This window comes from Onychostoma macrolepis, chromosome 02, assembly GCF_012432095.1.
Source record: "Onychostoma macrolepis isolate SWU-2019 chromosome 02, ASM1243209v1, whole genome shotgun sequence".
NCBI classification, from domain to species: domain Eukaryota; kingdom Metazoa; phylum Chordata; class Actinopteri; order Cypriniformes; family Cyprinidae; genus Onychostoma; species Onychostoma macrolepis.
Window position 1 is genome coordinate 13,317,795 of NC_081156.1, and position 15,412 is coordinate 13,333,206.

The window sequence follows — 15,412 nt, forward strand, 5'->3', positions numbered from 1 at the left end:
CATCTAATTTCATTAAAACATTACTTTTACAATTTTTAGACCCATGAATTATATGTTTATCAGGTCATAGGTAGTCAGAAATGTCATGTTTTATATGTTCATTGACCTCAGACTGAAAACCATTGCTTTATTAGCATGACAAAGCACACAATTTGACACTGAAATGGCATAATGAAAATTTATTAAAACAACTAATTTCACATACTGACATGAAACATGGCACAACGAGTTCTTTGACAATATATTAATACATTTATCTTTACAAATATTCTGTTTATTCTTTCTTCAAGATCCTGATAAAAGCCTAGGAAATTATACAGTTTCACAGTTACTCATTTTTACTACAGTTGAATGTATGGTATTATTAGCCACCGTTGATGGTATGAAGAAACAATCTGTGACACAGATTGTATACAAACAAGTATAGCAGGTTGGATGCTTAAAGATTATAGTCCAAATATAGTCCATCAGGTAACAAGTTTTCCATGTTTGCAGCATTCTCTTTGTATTATGAGGTACATTTGATTAAAAAATAACCTACATAACACCAAGACTATATATGCAATTAACAAATATTAACAAAAATTACATGAAGTACAACCGCATTAATGAATGCTTGTACAAATTACCATACACTAAAATGGATGCACTATGTGTTAACTCAAAACATGATAAAGTGTATGATAAAAATAAAGAGCAGTAAGTTTCACTTACTCCCATCTACGTAAACAACACAAATTACATATAATTACAATACTCATCTAGGGTGAGATGTCATCCTTTGGGAGATGAGTAACCGAGGCACCTCACTGAGGATCTCTTGTACAAAAGCACCTCATTAAGGCACTTAGCGATTTAAATAAATTAATTTGTTTATATATATAAAAAAACAAAAAAAAACAGTAGTTGGATTAAGGCTGTGATTGATTTTAGTGCCTAATGACTAATTAATTGGCAAAATCATAATACTACTAGTAAGAATTGTGCTGCATCCTGCCGCTTCATCATCATAATACCACTGGATTCACAACTGGGTGATCTGGATTTACACAAACATGTTGTAAATCTGTAAAATCCCCCATGATTTGGCAAAACTGTAACTAACCTTTGATATGCAGGTTTCCAAATCCAGATTGGAAATCATTCTGTTCAAGTGTTTTTCTCAGTGACTGCCCTAAACCTGTTCACATGAAGAGTTTACAGAAGAAACTTGTATTCTGGTAAATCAGGGCTGGCTGTACCAGTGCATTGAGCGCTGAAGAGCCCTCTCCCAGCTCTGCAGTACACCTCTGTATAGGCCGCCCTTGTCCCAATCTGCTTTACTCCTTCGGGGAAGGAAATGTTGGTCTGTGGTCAAAAGCTTCTTCAGCTCTTCTTGGTTCCTCCAGTAGCCTAAAGGACGGTTCAAAATAAAATGGGCAGATTAACCCTTTAAAGCCTGACATATGAAATAAATTTATTTTTTACATTTAGCAGATGCTTTTATCCAAAGCGACTTACATTGCATACAAGTTAGTTTCTACAGTTTCTATCAGCTCTTGCTTTCCCTGGGAATTGAACCCATGATCTTGACATTGTTAGTGCCATGCTCTACTATTTGAGCTACAGGAAAGCTTCTTTAATTTTTTAATGATTTATTGAACCTTTAGGCAAAAATCAGGGGGGAAAAAGTACTTATGTGATTTTGTTGAGTATTATATTTGATGCATCAGGTTTTTATGGCTCATTTAGTATGATAGATAAAAATATGGAGCTCATAAAAAACACAATTGCAAAAATATGCAATTTTGCACAGTTGTTGTTGATATTTATATGGCAAAAGTAAGATGAAGTCCTGATTCTTTTAATTTAAATCAGAGATCTTTATAACAGTATAGCAGACTACTTGCATAAAATGCATATAAATAAATAAATAAATAAATATCAGTTGTAACTCTATCTCCCAATAATATGTCTTAGTAAAATGATAGATGCTTAGGGCCAGATTTACTAAATTAGCGCGAGAACGCAATTCCAAAACAGCACCAATGGGTGTGGAAATATCTGCGGTTGATTTACTGACAACATGCAAATGAAAGAACACAGGCGCAACATCTCATTTACATATCGACCAACGCAATATACCAAGCACAGCGCAAATTAGCATAGTCACAAATAAGCAGAGCCGATACTCATCAGGTGAGGGTGATCTGCTTATGACACAGGCGCAAAATACCAGTAATCTGACAAGCGGTGTGATTAATTTTAATACTCTCCTCCCATAAATTTTGCGTCTGAAAGAGAAACTCCTACAAATGCATATTCAATAAGGTCAGGTGCAAAATTAACTGTGTCCATGTCTTTTCAGCGCCAATTCTTCACTGCGCGTCTTTAGTAAATCGAGACAGTACTCTTTTAACACCTAAGATGGTTTGCGTTGCTGCAAGCTGTTAGTAAATCTGGCCCTTAGATTTATGATCAAAGCTATGAAGATTTTATTGTGGGGGGCAAAATATATAATCAATGCAATGCAAAAGAATGATGATAGAGAGATGTACAAATAAACTTTCCTCAAAAGTCTGAAATATCATGTTTGTTACTCGAATTTTATTCTAGAAATTGTATATGGATAATCAAGTAAACCAGTAAAAGGCACATGTACCTTGTTTTGAAAATTATACTAAAAGGCTTGCTAAGCAAGTATAGACTATCAATCAGACAACAGAAGGCATGTAGTAGATTGTGCACAATAGGTTTTTCAGCAAAGTTCTGATCATGTTGATAATTTAGAGGCCTTAGAAATTTGTTTACCAACTATGATACAGAGATGAGACTGATTAAGCCTAGATGAGGAATAGTTTTTTGCTGCATTCAAATGTGGCTGGTTCCTTACCTGTTCCTAGTCCTGCAACAAACGCAGCTCCGAGGCAGGACATGTCAAAGTGGCTTGGACGTTCTATCTTACGCCCCAACAGATCAGCTGTGAGTTGCATGATGAAATTATTGGTGCAAACACCTCCATCTGCCCTGTAAATGTGTAGCAATACACAAAAGTTCAGACAGGCAGGATCAAGCTCAATGCAATACGACAGACAAACAGGCAAGACCCTCACCTGATTTTAGTGATAGGAATACGGGTTTCTCCAAGCATAACTTCAAAGAGCTGCTTGTTCCTGAAAATCAGAATTGCGGTTGAATTGTGGCATGAGAATTACAGGAATCACAAAAGGTTTTATGACTAGGAATGCACTGGTTGATACTGATCGGAGTCCAACACAGTCCCGTAAAAATTTTAACTGTTTTGCAGGGTTTTTTGGCAAATTGGTGGCAAATTTGAGGTTTATAGCAGGGTTCCTCAAATCTTACCCCGGAGGGCCAATCCACTGCAGAGTTTAGCTCCAACCCTGATCAAACTCAGCTGTCAGTGATTTTCGAATGATCCTGAAGACACTGATTAGCATGTTCAGGTGTGTTTGATTAGGGTTACAGCTAAACTCTGCAGGAAAGTGGATCTTGTGGGCCAGATTTGAGGATCCCTGGATTATAGGGTTCAACCTTCATGCTTAGTTAAAATGTATGTTTTCTTGTGAATCATACTGAATTGCAAATACAAAATCATACTAAATACTAATACAAATCATACAACAACAAAAAAAAAAGCTAACGCAAAATCATACTAAATTGCTAACTTGTTTAAAAAAAAAAACCATAAAAACCCTTACATATTCTTCTGAGATGGGGTTGGAAATGTCAAATTTTCACATTATAATGTACAGTATGAAAAATGGATATTCATTTTGATATTTGCTAGAGATTACATTTAATAATATTATTAAATTATTAGTGTTTTAAAAAACTAACTGAGTGAGACAACCATCCAAAAAAATTAAACATACAATATCCATGATAACCATTATATCACGCATCCCTAATTATGACACATATTTACAGTGCAACATGAAGAAACAAAAACAATTCTACAGCATATATAGTGGAGTTGGAACAGAAGAAAACTATCCTGGGCTATTGACTTTGGCCTTTATTTCTCTCATGAGGGAACTTTTGAAACGGTGAGAAAGTTGGAAAGAGTCTCTACTTTGAGGCCTGATTCACTACCCTAGATTGGTATAGAATGCCAAGAGATAGTGGTTTATATCCAGTCACCTTCTCAATTCTGTTTTCTGATTGTGCACCATGGCAGATGATAATTGAAGAACTCGTTTTAAGAACTTAATGTGCCAATGTGCTTTATAACCCAAGTGACATTTTCATTCTTGCAAACGCTGTTTAAATGAGATAAAATGGCCTAAGAATTTGCCGTGTGACCATTCCTTGCAGTAAAGAACTGTAGTGATAATTTAGCATTAGAGAATTCATTGTGGATCATTCATTTTTAGATTATTATAGTAATAAAAATTAATTTAAATACAATAAATTAATAAACAATTGTGTAAAATAAAATAAGCTAAATTCTACAAACAGGATTGGATATGCTTCAAAACACATACGGTTGAGGACAAAGTCTATTTACATTGTCCTGCAGTGTTCAAATATTTTCATTTCCACAAGGGTTAATCATTTATTTAGGTTATCTTGTATTTTATCAGAACAAGAACAATAACAGATGATTTGAAGCAATCCAGCACTATGCATGTGAGAACTGACTGATTCATTTAGCTTGCACAGTGTTTTAGTGTAGATGGTCATATACTAGTGTCAGAAATTAACTTTTGTTTTTATTAGGGGCTAGGACCATTTTTCCCAAAGCCCTGGTTATTTTCTGACCTTGACACACTAAGTGCCTTTTGACTTTTTATAGCTTTAACATAGCACATTCTTCATGAGACATCTTATGTTGATGATACAGTCAGATCTTGCAAGCTCACCTGAACGCTATAGACTCCAGAATGGCTCGAACAAGATGCCTCTTGGTTGTGGAAGGTTTTAAGCCCATGAAAGAGGCACAAGCTTTAGGATCATTCAGAGGGGCCTATAGCACAACAACAGAGAACGTCTTGAAATGACACAACACTGTATAAAATTCTCTTGGATTTACAACAAATTCTTGAGATGAACAGCAACTTAAAAACAGTATGACGGATACACACAAACACACCTGTAAGCCACTGAAAGAAGGCACAAAATACACTCCGTCTGAGTCTTCCACACTAGTGGCTATAGCCTCAGTCTCCTTCACATCAGAAAAGAGCTCTGTAAGACAAGCATCAAAGAAATTATGCTACAATAATATAATTATTTTTTATTTATTTACTTAATCCAAGTTAAATAAATTCTCATAATGGAGTGGAACGTGCATCTACTATCTGGAATTAGGGGTGTGCAATATTGACAAAAAATAATCTCAATATTTTCTGGGATTTTATCGATAACGATAATTAGACGATATTTTGCTGAGCGTGTTATTGTGCTGGTATCTTAAGGACTGCCGTGGACAGCTGACTCCTAAAATTTTTGATATTCTTCATATTCTGTGTTGGTCAGGTCACACTGATAGAAATTAATCTTTTCCAATAAGTTTAAACAGATTTTTACATTTTATAGGCATTTTTACCTTTATAAAGCCATTTTTTCTAAAAGTGTCCATTATCTTTTGAGTCACATTCTTACATTTAATCAGTGAATTAGAATAATAAGATATTTAGGCTGTTACCGAGCAAATGAAATCAGTATCAACAAAATTCAGAAGCTGCATCTGAAGTGGCATTTAGATAATGTATTTACACACTCTTTAATGCACGACAGAACGCATTTAACCTGCAATTACGAATGCATAAATAATGTTTTGATATATTAAACATAATAGTTGAACACTGACATTTGAAATGATTTAAAACATGAAAAAAAGTCAAAATGTGAAATTAAAACCACCAGTAGGTGGCAGCAAGTCACTCTTAATACGTGAGTCACTGCGATTGAACCGAATCATTTAAAACGGTTGAATCACTCAGGAACGAAACACCATCATGTTGCTCAGAGACGCAAAATAGTGCTGTGGCTGTGTTTGGAATTATTTTTGTTGGTTGAAGTAGAGCAAAAATAGGCAATATGGTGTCTAAAACGTAAGTCTTTTTAACTTCTTGTTTATTGAGCTGTTGAAAAAAATCAATATCACATTTGTAATCATGGTAATTTTTGGAGAAAAACGGCACTCTTCGTGTGAAACTGATTCAACGATATGAAATGGTATAAATATATAAATTTTCTGGCCCCATGACTTGAATTTGTGATCGTTATAAATGTATTTTATTAGACTGAATCATGCAGTGAAAGAACGCACTCTAAATGTGCACTCGCACTAGCCTAGACTTCACGTAATGCAAGCGTGCGCTCTGTAGGGGTGTTTTGAATGGTTTTTGCAAAATACTCGATAATGTCAAATCACACATCATTAAAACAACAATTACGATATTGCAGACGATATATATATTTTTTTTGGTAGTGAAAAATACATATTCAAGTTAAGAAATATGTGTGGGCTTGTAAATGCACATTAGTCCTCCTCCTCACCTAGATCCTGGGCCCATTTAATGGCAGCACCTGTTCCAGCAGCATTACCTTCGGCCAGATACACAACATCATCACCGATCTTCCAGCCCACCAGCGGATAAAGGCCTACTCAGAAAACAGATGAAAAAAAGAGATATAAAGAGGGACCAACAAATGGACGCATTACTGTCTCCTTTCTCACTCGCCACACTGATTCATGATGAGTAATGAGTCACACCGTGCCCTAACCTGCTGTTTCCAGTCATGTACACAACCATTTGAAAGTCTGAGGTTGGAAAGATTTCTCAGTCTTTATGAACGTCTCTTGTGTTTACTGAGGCTGCAATTATTTGATCAAAAATACAGTAAAAACAGTAACATTGTCAAACATTATTACAATTTAAAATAACTGTTTTCTATTTTAATACATTTTAAAAAGTATTTTATTTCTGTGCTAACAAACCTGAATTTTTAGCAGCCATTACTCAAATCTTCAGTGTCACATGATCATTCAGAAATCATTCTAATATGCTGATTGTGGCTAAAAACATTTTGTATTATCAGTGTTTACAACAGTTGTGTTGCTCAATATTTTGTGGAAACCATGATTCTTTGATGAATAAAACAAAAGAACAGCATTTATTTGAAAGATAAATATTTTGTAACAATATAAGTCTTCACTGTCACCTTTGATCATTTTAATGCATCATTGTTGAATAAAACACTTCTTTTGAAAAAAAAAAAAAAAAGTCACTTTGAATGTTAGCGGATACTAAAAAGCCGCAAAACTTTTGGTTTCATGCAGTCTAAAATGCTGTTTAGTTGGCTGTGTAGATGTCTTAGATTATTAGTTCTGGTTTAGCAGTATTTCTTTCATTTCAATTGAATTCCAATTGAATACAGTGAAAAGCTTAACCGATAAGGTAAGATCAGCACTGGAATAACATACCAGCTACAGACGTGTGTGGTTTGTTTCCTGTATTGATGTCCATGAAGGTGCCTGTGCCCATAGTAATTTTCACATCACCAATGTCAAAACAGCATTCTCCAAACATGGCTGCTTGTTGGTCTGCCATCTGTAAAAAAAGACATGAAAGGTAGGGTTGTGACACCAAATACAAAATCAAACACACACACATATTAAAACTGCATTACAACATTTATACTCACAACAGACATGATTGGGATGGGCACCCCGAATATGGATGGATCACATGTGCCAAATTTATGACTAAATATGAGAAAAGACAGCATTATTTGTTTAGTTTAGTCAAAAGTGGACTATCTGGAAATATCAGAACAATTCAGGGTGCATGATTACCTGGTGTTCTGCACACTGGGGAGGATGGACAGAGGTATAGAGAGGAGTGAGCAAACAAATCCACTCCAGCACATCTGATGATCACACAACACACACACACACACACACACACTATGAGCACAGACAACATCCTACGAACAAGCACCACTTACAGAAGCACGCTCTAACGTTCTATATGGACAAAAGAAAAAAAAGATAATCCACCCCCCAAAAAATGTTAAAGCAATAAAAACTATTTTTTTGTGATTTGGAGCAAGTTAATATATTTTTCGATAATCAAGAAAACCATTTTTGGAATACTGTGCACCAGGCATGTGCATTCATTTTTAAGGTACATTTTGATTTACTTTAAACTGTTATGTGCTATGACAAAGGGGAACAAGTTTCACCCTGTTCCTCAAACAAAGCAATTGTATATTAAAGAGCAGCACATTTTCTCTTTTTGTGTCCCATGTTTGAAAAAAGTCATACAGGGTTGGAACAACATGAGAGTGAGCAAATGATAGCCTACATTTTTGGGTGAACTACCTCTTTAACTATCTGTTTTTAAATGTCTGATGCACATGTGTTTGTACTGAAGTCCACAATCCAAAGGTAATGGTCAGATAACAGCATTCACACAAATAAAGTAATTGGACAGTTGTAACTGACCTGATAGGAATCAAATATTGCGGTTGCACTGGCATTAGAGTAATCAGTAGCATGAACCAAGCCTGCAAAAAACAAACAAATAATAAAAAAGGGCTGTTAAACGATTAATCACATCCAAAATAAAAGTCTGTGTTTACATATGTTTGTATGCTGTGTATATTTATTCTGTGTATATAAATATACACATGCATGTATACTTAAAAAAAAAAAAAAAAAAATACAAAAGGGATTTCAGATCGACTGACCATTACTACTGATAATAATAATAATAATAAGAGCACCAAATAATTTCTGAATGATCATGTGACACTGAAGACTTTGCCATCACATGAGAATAAATTACATTTTAAAATATATTAAAATAGAATGCATTTCTTTTAAATTTTAATAATATTTTACAAGATTACAGTTTTTAAATTTTTGATCAAATAAATGCAGCATTGATGAGCATAAGAGACTTCTTATAACATCATTAAAACCAATCAACCTGAACCGTTCTGAATGGTAGTTTATGTGATTAATGAATGCAAAATACAATTAAATAGCTTGAAACACTACACAGTGGTTATCAACGATGTGTCAAGTTGGAATATGATAATAAATACTGTAAAATCATCACTGTGTATGTGTGACCGATTAATACTCATAATACTGGTGTGTGACATTCATTCACCTTTGTCAAGGGTTATGAGCAAATTGCTTTCTAAGAATAGTGTCAGTCAGCCATGTAAAATATCAGATCTGTGGCACGCTTTCATTGAGCTGATCACTCTGAAGAGCCTCTTACAGATTGAACTGGTTTTATTTCAGCAACCTCTCAAAGGAATCCACCCCGAATACTTTGCACTCAGCTATCTGATTTTCACTGTTCAAATGACTTCTATAAAACAGGACAACATTTCTATTTCATAATGAAATACCCACCTTTAGTCAGTTTGTACAGCAGCCAGGTGTCTATGGTCCCAAAATAACAGGAGCCGTCTTCAACTGCTTGCCGCAACTGAGGAGAGAGAAGATTAGGATAAATATACTAGTCCTAGAGAAGACAAATGCTGAATGCCATATTTTAACTACTCCTGGTTTACCTGAGGGATATTGTTCAAGGCCCAGACAAGACGCAGTGACACATGCTGGCTGGTAAAAACTACTAGGCTGGCTGCAAGGAACCTCTTCTGTCTGGTGAGGAAGTACAGCATCTTCGTCACTCCACGTACAGTCTGCCATAAAACATACATGCAAATAAATGTTTTAAAAAGCACTAATAATAAAAAAAAATTAAATAAATGAAATGCATTTACTCTTGTACCATCCAAGATGCAGTTGAGTTTCTCTGAACAGATTTGAATAAACTTAGTATTAAGTCACTTGCTCACCATATTTGTTTAGAAGTGTTTTGGACTGCATTTGCTTGTATTTGGTGGTTAAACTGTGCATATTTCTCTCCTGATTCAGACAAGCTGATGTTCTCACTGGAAAAAGCAATATTATTGATAGAGGACTCTTATATTAATTGGAAGCAACAGTTTTAAGTTAAAGACGTCTAAATGTTGCATTTGTTTCTTACAAACGCACTGTTTGAACTCTTATTCTGACGGCACCCATTCACTGCAGAGGACCCAAATGATGTAATGCAATTTTTTTCCAAATCGTTTACGATGAACAAAAGAAGAAGAAAAAAAACTATTCACTTTTAATTAAAAAGCTTATAGACTTGACAAGAAAACGCTAACTTGAGAGTAACTTGAAGAAAAAATAAAACAGTAGACCACCACCTTCAAGCTTGACCTCTGCCCTCAGTGATAAGATACTGAAAACATTTACCTCTGTTGAAAGTTGTTCAAGTATAACCAGTTTTATCTGTGGCTACATACACGGGGATGTTTGCTCTGCAATTTACATGGGTTGTAAGTTCTCACACATTCAAAAATGTCTTGTACAAACTGACATGGTTTTGTCTCTGCAATGATGGACAAAACTAATTAATGTGAACGCTGTAGGACCATTTACATGACCACACTGGGTTTCAAACATGAAACTCAAACCTGCTGCCACTAAGGAGGGCATTCTGCGGATTCAAACATGAGCACTTTTAGCAGGTGTAACAAAGATCCTCACAGGCCAAATACTCCCATACACATTCACTATCAGCACCTTACACAAATATATCAGCAATCCGCGTTCGAGCAGTCAGAGGGGTCTTGTTTCACTGTTGTATTGCTCATTTAGCTTACAGGACTTGGAATGAATGAAAAACTCATTCACTGACGTACACAATGAATGACAAACACTACGATCTGTCACTGTCCAAACAATACACACTTTGTTTGCAGTAATAAACTGCTGTAAACTGGTATTTATTAACTAATATGCAATTATTTAGCCATTTGGAGATTATCAGCAACTGTATCTAATAGCTTGTCAACAAATACACAGTTTGTTTTATTTACTTATTTTTTGTGGGTTTAAATATTGTATGGGTTAGGAGAACAATTTTGCGAACATTTTATTTGTGGTAATAAAATTACACTACTGCTCAAACGTTCAGTAAGGAATTGGCAAGTTTAAGTCTCTTATGCTCATCAAGGAACAATTTATTTGATCAAAATACATTAAAACAGTTAAAAGTTATTACAATTAAAAAACCTTTTTTATTTTTTTAAATCAATCGAATATGTTGATTTGGTGCTCAAGAAACATTCCTTATCAATTTTTTTTAAAACAGTTTATATGCTAAATATTTTGTGTTGAAACAATGACATTTTTTCAGGATTCTTAATGAATAGAAAGTTCAAAAGAACAGCATTTATTTCAAATGGAAATTTGTTGTAATATTACAACTTTTGAACAGTAATAATAATGCAATAATGTATGAATTGTGAATGTCAAGCCAGGATGTAGTCGTTTGGATTATGTTGAATGATCTGTTCCAGTGATTGTCCAATGAGATTCTAACATTCTCTAGAATTTCTGTTTGGATCATGTCTAGACATAATACACTATGTAATACAATAGTGTTAATCACAGGGAGAGTCCGAAATGAACAAATATATTCCAAGATGACATTATGCACAGCAGTCTCACCTTCATAGTGCAGGACCTGTTCCATGATCTCACCAACTCGACTGTCCTCAAGTCCTGCCAGGTGATGAAATTATGAAACGGTTTTCCTGTGTTTCTGGAGACGATAACAAAACAATAAATGCCACCTCAGTCAGTTCACTCAGGTTTCTGCAAAACAATCACGGGATTTAATATATACTAACCTGTCCCATGTTATGAACGTTGCCCTCTGAGTTGAGATACCAAGACTTTCCATTTGGCACATCTGTAAGCCTGAGTCTAAACCAAAGAGATAGAAGAGGAGAGAAGTCTTGTCATTATTGTAAACTCATGGACCTACATTTATCACAGAGGTTCCCAACCTTTTTGACTAGGGATGCACCGATACCACTTTTTCCAGTACTCGCCCGATACCGATACTTTTATTTTGGTACTTGTGGATACCGAATACCGATACCGATATTTTTATTGCATTTGTAAAAATTTTAAATATTGGGTACAGAAACCAAAAGAGTATATATAATGTTAGTTGGTTAACTTAATTTATCAAATAGATAGTCAAACCAAAATTTATTCAGACACCTTCAAAATTTATCACATTATCACAGTTTATTCGCTGTAGTTTATTGTAGTAAAATATGACAACAACTCCGAGTTAAACTGTGTCAGAACAAATTCAGCTCGATAATATCAGATAACTTTGATAGAAAGGTATGTGATGGATTACAATCAACCAAAATTATTCAGACAGCTGTTAGTATGACAATATTTAAACAACTATCAATACTTTGTCAGGCAACCCTTAGCCTTAATGACAGCCTGTAGTCTCCTGTACATGCTGTCAACCAGGTTCATGCAAACCTGAACTTCAGTTTTTTTCCCAGACTTGGTCTGAATATCAATTTGATTGGTAGTGCACTGTATGAAGAATTTTTGGATATAATGTGTCACAGTTTACTTTATTTTGCTATCCTCACTTACATAAATTAACTATAGTGTCCTGCACCCACTAGTAAAAAATATCAAAAATTATATTTGGTCTCTGAATAATTTTTGGTTTGACTATATATCTTTCGGTTATTTTCACACTTAATTATGCACATTAAAATGTATTTTACAAGTTTTTGTTAATTTCACTGTTCATTTTTTTTTTGCTCTATGGTATATCATCTTTAATTCAATTGCATTAGAGCTGCTAAAATCACGCGTTTTGCTGTAATAATGCAGGGAACCACTCGTTATAAATCTCCTAACTGTGATATTTTCAGAAATAGAAGTCGCGTTTTTCTTTGCTTTTCTTTCTAATGCAGAAACACTCATGAAGCAAGCAAAACATGCACAACGCGCGCACGTATTTGTACTGGTGCAGAATGAGAGGGACAGTACAGCCTAACGCATTTCACACAGGCTGCTAGTTTCACTTTCGCCAGAAATGCCCCTATAAATTGTCTTATATTTACGATTCAGTTTTAATCCAAGTGATGCATGCTATGTGAGCGAACATCAATAAAGATCACAGAAGTGCGCGCGCGCTCTCTCTCTCCCTCTCCCTCCCTCCCTACCGTTAAGTAACTTGTGCATTGTTTTGCTTACTTGTTTTTGACATATCCGACCGAACTACAAGCGTTCCAGTGATGTCTGTGAGAAAAGTATACTCACTCGACAAGCTCGCGCATCTGCACCGGCGCCCACTCAATCCACTCAGCGCTTTGCTTTTTAGTTCACGCACATCAGCTATAAAAGCATTAATACTGAATGTTTAACATTATTCATTGCATACATCTGCTTCGTAGACATCCTTAATCTCTAATAACTCCATTCTGCTGCATGTTGTCCTGTTTCTTTGTCTGAATATGGCACTTATCACATGCTGTGAGGTATCGGTGCTTGGTATCGGGGCATTTAACAAGTACGAGTACAAGTACGAGTACAGGAGCTCAGTATCAGGCCCGATACCGGTGCATCCCTATTTTTGACTCCAAGGACTCCCTTTGTCTAAGACTATATTTACAGGCCCTCTATTTGTGTACCTCTGGCACCTCTGTTGCAGTAAATACAACTGTGATGTCTAAAAATTTGATATGAGTTTAACATCCTTATTTATAGAGTTTTTAGCATATCAATTATGTTCATATAATAAAACTTAAATAATTGGATCCTTCTAGATGTTTGCCAAGCACCGCTAGTGGGCCTTAACCACTAATATATCAGATAGCACATCAAAATGATTTACAGTAGCCCTGAAAAGTACATTAAGACCTTCTCATATCAAACATCCAATATGCTGGATTCATTTGTTTTAGATTCTCTTTCCACACTGATTATTTGTATGCACATGCATGCATGTATTTATTTATCGGTAAACATAAAACTACATTCATAAAAGGCAGCATGTGAAAGCAATGCTCAGTTTTTTTAAATGCTATTATATTTTCACAATTTTGTATGTGAATTTACATGTCCAGTATACTGAAAGTTTGGACTGTAAAACTGTACACAGTTTATGTGCAATAACACTAACTTTGTAAGCTGCTCCAGGATGTAATTATAAAAATGCTGCTCATTAGTTTCACTCAATGTTTCACTCAAAGACTGCAGTTTGTTATTTAATGTGCAATATTTGTTTAACATAATTTGATTGCAAGCATGCCCCTAGGTTTGATGTCCTGAAATCTGATGCAATGACATTTATAATAAAAAAAAGAAAAGAAAAAAAAAAGTAGTAATTTAAGTGTCCAAAAGGTTTTTTGGGGGCGCTGTATGCTTGTGTGATAATAGAGCCAAAATAAAGATGTCTGACCTTGAACTGCTCCTTTGACTACAGTCACAAACCCTTTCCACAGATCATCAGGGTCAATCTCTACCCATCCAGGCTGAGGATAAAGTAGGGACACCTGTAACAAGGAAGCCGCTATCAGATTTCACACACTGGCACAATCTAAGTCAGTCCACCTGCTGGCATTTACCTTCGTGGAGCAGGATCCCCTGATACTGGCGCTCTTATCGTACACATGGCACCTGATGGAGGTTGTTCCCACATCAACAGAGAGAATGAAAGTCTCTCGTTTGCTGAAGCCGTTTCTACGAGTCCCCATTGCACAATGAGTTCATTCAGAAAGCCGCAAACCTACTTTAGTCACCATGGCTGTGAGTATGTCAGGGAAGATCCAAACTTGAGTCAAATTATCCCGTTTTCAACTTTGCTCCATAGACTTGAACGCCAGACCATTGGCAGATTTTTAATCCGTTAAGAAAGCAGATTTATTGTGTTCACATCATCATTCTGAAGGGGTGTTTTGAATGGATGAATAATAATTGAAAGCTTCTGTGTGTCCCCAAACTTTCCCCAACTCGCTCATTTGATCTCGCGCCCTATTTTAAATCGTCAAACGACTATCTACAGTTGCGACAGTAGTTTGTTTTCACCAGTTAGTGATAAAAGTTACCGAAACTTGAAGTAGACGCATTAACCTCCGTAAAGAGCACAAAATATAGCAGGCGGTCGATTAAGTACAATAGTACGTCACACATCAGTCGATAGGTGTGGAGACTAGTTCTTAAAGAGACAGAGCACCATTTCAGAAGACAAGTCTCTTCTGAAATCTCATGTGCACTCGCTACTAAATACCGGTGTTGTGCCCATTTTCGACCCCTGCCAAAATATTACCCCCTTTTGTTGAAATCGCTACCTGATTGCCTAATCCTAACCCTAAACATACCAACGCTAGTCTGGCAGGGGTCAGAATTTGGCACAACACCGGAAATGCGTTAATGGAGCTGTTCGGAAATTGACCCTTTTCACATTCCAGGGTTCTTCTCACAAGAGATAACGTCATAGTTGGGTGAACTTCTATAGTGGTGAAAGGAAACTACGACAAATATCATTTTTTGCAA

General features: G+C 35.6%; 1 protein-coding gene across 1 annotated transcript; it reads right to left on the minus strand.

Annotated features, from left to right (window-relative positions):
* Positions 1–164: 164 nt before the first annotated feature.
* gk5 (glycerol kinase 5) lies at positions 165–15,249 on the minus strand. The gene is made up of 16 exons (XM_058759210.1): positions 14,485–15,249; positions 14,319–14,412; positions 11,722–11,797; positions 11,540–11,633; positions 9,544–9,675; positions 9,383–9,458; positions 8,459–8,520; positions 7,808–7,881; positions 7,657–7,717; positions 7,436–7,562; positions 6,508–6,612; positions 5,096–5,190; positions 4,866–4,969; positions 3,093–3,152; positions 2,873–3,006; positions 165–1,392 (listed from the first exon to the last, which is right to left on the minus strand). Exons 1-16 carry the CDS (start codon positions 14,611–14,613, stop codon positions 1,226–1,228), a joined length of 1,590 nt encoding a protein of 529 aa, XP_058615193.1. The 5' UTR covers positions 14,614–15,249; the 3' UTR covers positions 165–1,225.
* Positions 15,250–15,412: the final 163 nt, after the last annotated feature.

Bases quoted from the DNA above. Each gene is read 5' to 3' on its own strand.
- gk5 (XM_058759210.1), bottom strand. From the start codon at position 14,613: ATGGGGACTCGTAGAAACGGCTTCAGCAAACGAGAGACTTTCATTCTC. The intron at 5,191-6,507 runs GTGAGGAGGAGG...CTTGTCTTACAG, and splicing joins TAAATGGGCCCAGGATCTAG to AGCTCTTTTCTGATGTGAAG. The intron at 3,007-3,092 runs GTGAGGGTCTTG...ACACATTTACAG, and splicing joins ATTCCTATCACTAAAATCAG to GGCAGATGGAGGTGTTTGCA.